General features: G+C 38.7%; 1 protein-coding gene across 4 annotated transcripts in view; it reads right to left on the bottom strand.

Annotated features, from left to right (window-relative positions):
• LOC116692137 (uncharacterized) overlaps nt 1–2,569 on the bottom strand; it is a 25,435-nt gene that overhangs the window by 11,351 nt on the left and 11,515 nt on the right. For all 4 annotated transcript variants that reach the window (XM_032520176.1, XM_032520178.1, XM_032520177.1 and 1 more), the window contains 4 exons: nt 2,223–2,335; nt 1,929–2,066; nt 1,037–1,144; nt 465–606 (listed from right to left, as the gene is read on the bottom strand). In XM_032520176.1, coding sequence (XP_032376067.1) covers nt 465–606; nt 1,037–1,144; nt 1,929–2,066; nt 2,223–2,335 — 501 coding nt within the window. The remainder of the gene's footprint in view (nt 1–464; nt 607–1,036; nt 1,145–1,928; nt 2,067–2,222; nt 2,336–2,569) is intronic.

Raw genomic sequence — 2,569 nt, 5'->3', positions numbered from 1 at the left:
ACAAACCCATCTGTAAAATTCTGTTTATAATATTATTCATTTCCATATTTATTATGCACTTATGGAACCATTGTATATATCCTGTACTTACTGCTATTGCACTTCTGGTTAGACCCAAACTGCATTTCGTTGCCTTGTACCTGTACATGTGTAATAAAAATAAAGTTGAATCTAATCTAATCTAATCTAAACATGCATAGTGCAGACACTAGAATCCTTCACCGTCCAAGCAGGAACTTCCTGTTTGGTGTTTTGCTGACTTGAAAAAAGGATTAAAATAGTAGTGGTAGTCTATAATGCAATCGGGAAATGTGCATTTAACATACAACAAGAGCATTGACTTAGATATATATTAAAGCTTCAAATCTGTTGAGTACCTCTGAGTTTACCTTTGAGTAAGACTCATTTTACCCACCGCAGTCTGGATATAATGAGTAAATTTATTCAGAAATCATATGTCTTACCGTTTGTGGCAGATGTTGGTTTCAGGCCGTCTGGCCCACTGGGTTGAAAGCCTCCAAACGCCCAGTCTAACATCTGTTTCAGAAACTCATCTCGGTCCTCAACACATGCAGAAAACTGCTTCTTACAACGTAGAGCTGCCTCCTGATAACACACGGACATGAACTTAAGCAGGAGCATCATATCAACTTTTTCTATTTATGTGCCAAATTTGATCCTACAGACATGTTGTTAAAGGTCCCATGGCATGAAAATTTCACTTTAGGAGGTTTTTTAACATTAATAAGTTTCCCAATGGTCTGCCTATGCTCCCCCAGTGACTAGAAATGGTGATAGGTGTAAACGGAGCCCTGGGTATCCTGCTCTGCCTTTGAGAAAATGAAAGCTCAGATGGGCCGATCTGCAATCTTGCCCCTTATGAGGTCATTAGGGGCAAGGTTACCTCCCCTTTCTCTGCTTTGCCCGGCCAAAGAATTGGGCCCACCCATGAGAGAGAGATATCATGGCTTTCAAACTAGCAAAGTGGCAGTCGGCCAACAGCCGGTTGTGTTTATGTTGATCAGAAAAAACAGACCTGCAAGCACAAGAAGATGGCTTCTCGGTAGGTAACAAGGATGGCGAAGGAGTTGGAACAGAAGTGCTGGGTGAAGGCAGCCAACGGTTTCAGAGCCTGCAATCTGACCTGGATTCAGAGCCGAGAAATCAGAGCATAGGATGGAAATAGATCAAGAATGTCAATATATATTTTTATATATTTTTTTTTATTTTATAATATGTAATTTTATTCTTGTGTTTTCTCCCACCCTCCCAAGCCACCTCAAAAAATTCCTTCATGTGACCACATGACTGCGTGTTGTCTTGTGCATTATGTGGTGATGTTGTTATGTATTGTATATTATGTTGCTGTCTGCATGGTTTCTGTTCGAGAAAGCGTGTGGTGGCGCTGTTCCATATCTGCCGCCCGGCGGCTTGCTCCAACCTAAGTCAAATTCCTCATATGTGTCCTCATATTTCTTTATTTCTACTCTATAATATTTGTGCAACTGCAACACGGTGTTTCCCTTCGGGGATCAATAAAGTATTTCTGATTCTGATTCATACCTGGCGAATAAAGCTGATTCTGATATATAACAGTAAGTTTAAATTAGCAATGGCCATTTGTAGGCGTTGAAAATTTAAATCCCAAACTCAACAAGCAAAAACAAATTACTCAACAAATTGTAACATTATTGTGACAAATTCTATTAAAAAATATGTTTTAGAAAGCTGTCATTGTGATCATGTTTTCAGTAATTTAAGCCTTCATATTAATATCGATATGTAGTCAGTGTCATAACTGTACTTTATCTGGTACCAAACAAAGGGATCCAGTGGTAAAATGTCTTAATATCACTGTACTGTCACCTTGAATATGAAGCACTTATGTACACGATTATTTACTTTGTGAACTGACACATCTGACTTACCTGAGAGGACATGTTCTGACCGTACCACGCGACCATCCTGCTCTCTGGATGTGGATTCTCTTCCCTCAAGGGTATGATGATGGCTGGCCAGGGAGAGAAGCCCTCTGGCTTACCCCAGACCAGCTCCCCCATCACATCCTATAAAACACATACAGCTTTTAATCTCACCCAACAATTGTGATGGCAACTTCAGTAAAAACTATGTGTTTTTACACTTTTTAAGAATGAGAATGTTTGAAGAGATGAACGCAGATTTAATTTAATAGTAGATGTAAAGTTTCAGCAGCAGTTTACCAGCAGTTCTGTGGAGTTGTTTGGTGTGCTTGGTAAAATTACTTCGTCATCGTCATCATCATCATCATCATCATCTGAGACCTCGATGACCCGTCCCTGCGGAGTTCTCTCATCTGCAAAACAGTGACAATGGTTGAATGTCTTCATACACATATAAATAAACAGCTTTTTAAAGAAATATGAAGGCTTTGCTTCTTTCTAACTTGAAGCAACTCTAGTTAGGATTTTTTACGAAACTTGGTAACATCATAGCTGAATAACAAAACCTCATACTTTAAGTACATACATACTGCTATATATATACACTATTTAAATAAATCAAACTTTATTTCTAAAGCACATTTAAA

The sequence above is a fragment of the Etheostoma spectabile genome, chromosome 7 (genome assembly GCF_008692095.1).
Source record: "Etheostoma spectabile isolate EspeVRDwgs_2016 chromosome 7, UIUC_Espe_1.0, whole genome shotgun sequence".
Taxonomy (NCBI): domain Eukaryota; kingdom Metazoa; phylum Chordata; class Actinopteri; order Perciformes; family Percidae; genus Etheostoma; species Etheostoma spectabile.
The sequence above is the reverse complement of the archived record's forward strand: the minus strand, read 5'-3'. Positions and strand labels throughout refer to the sequence as shown.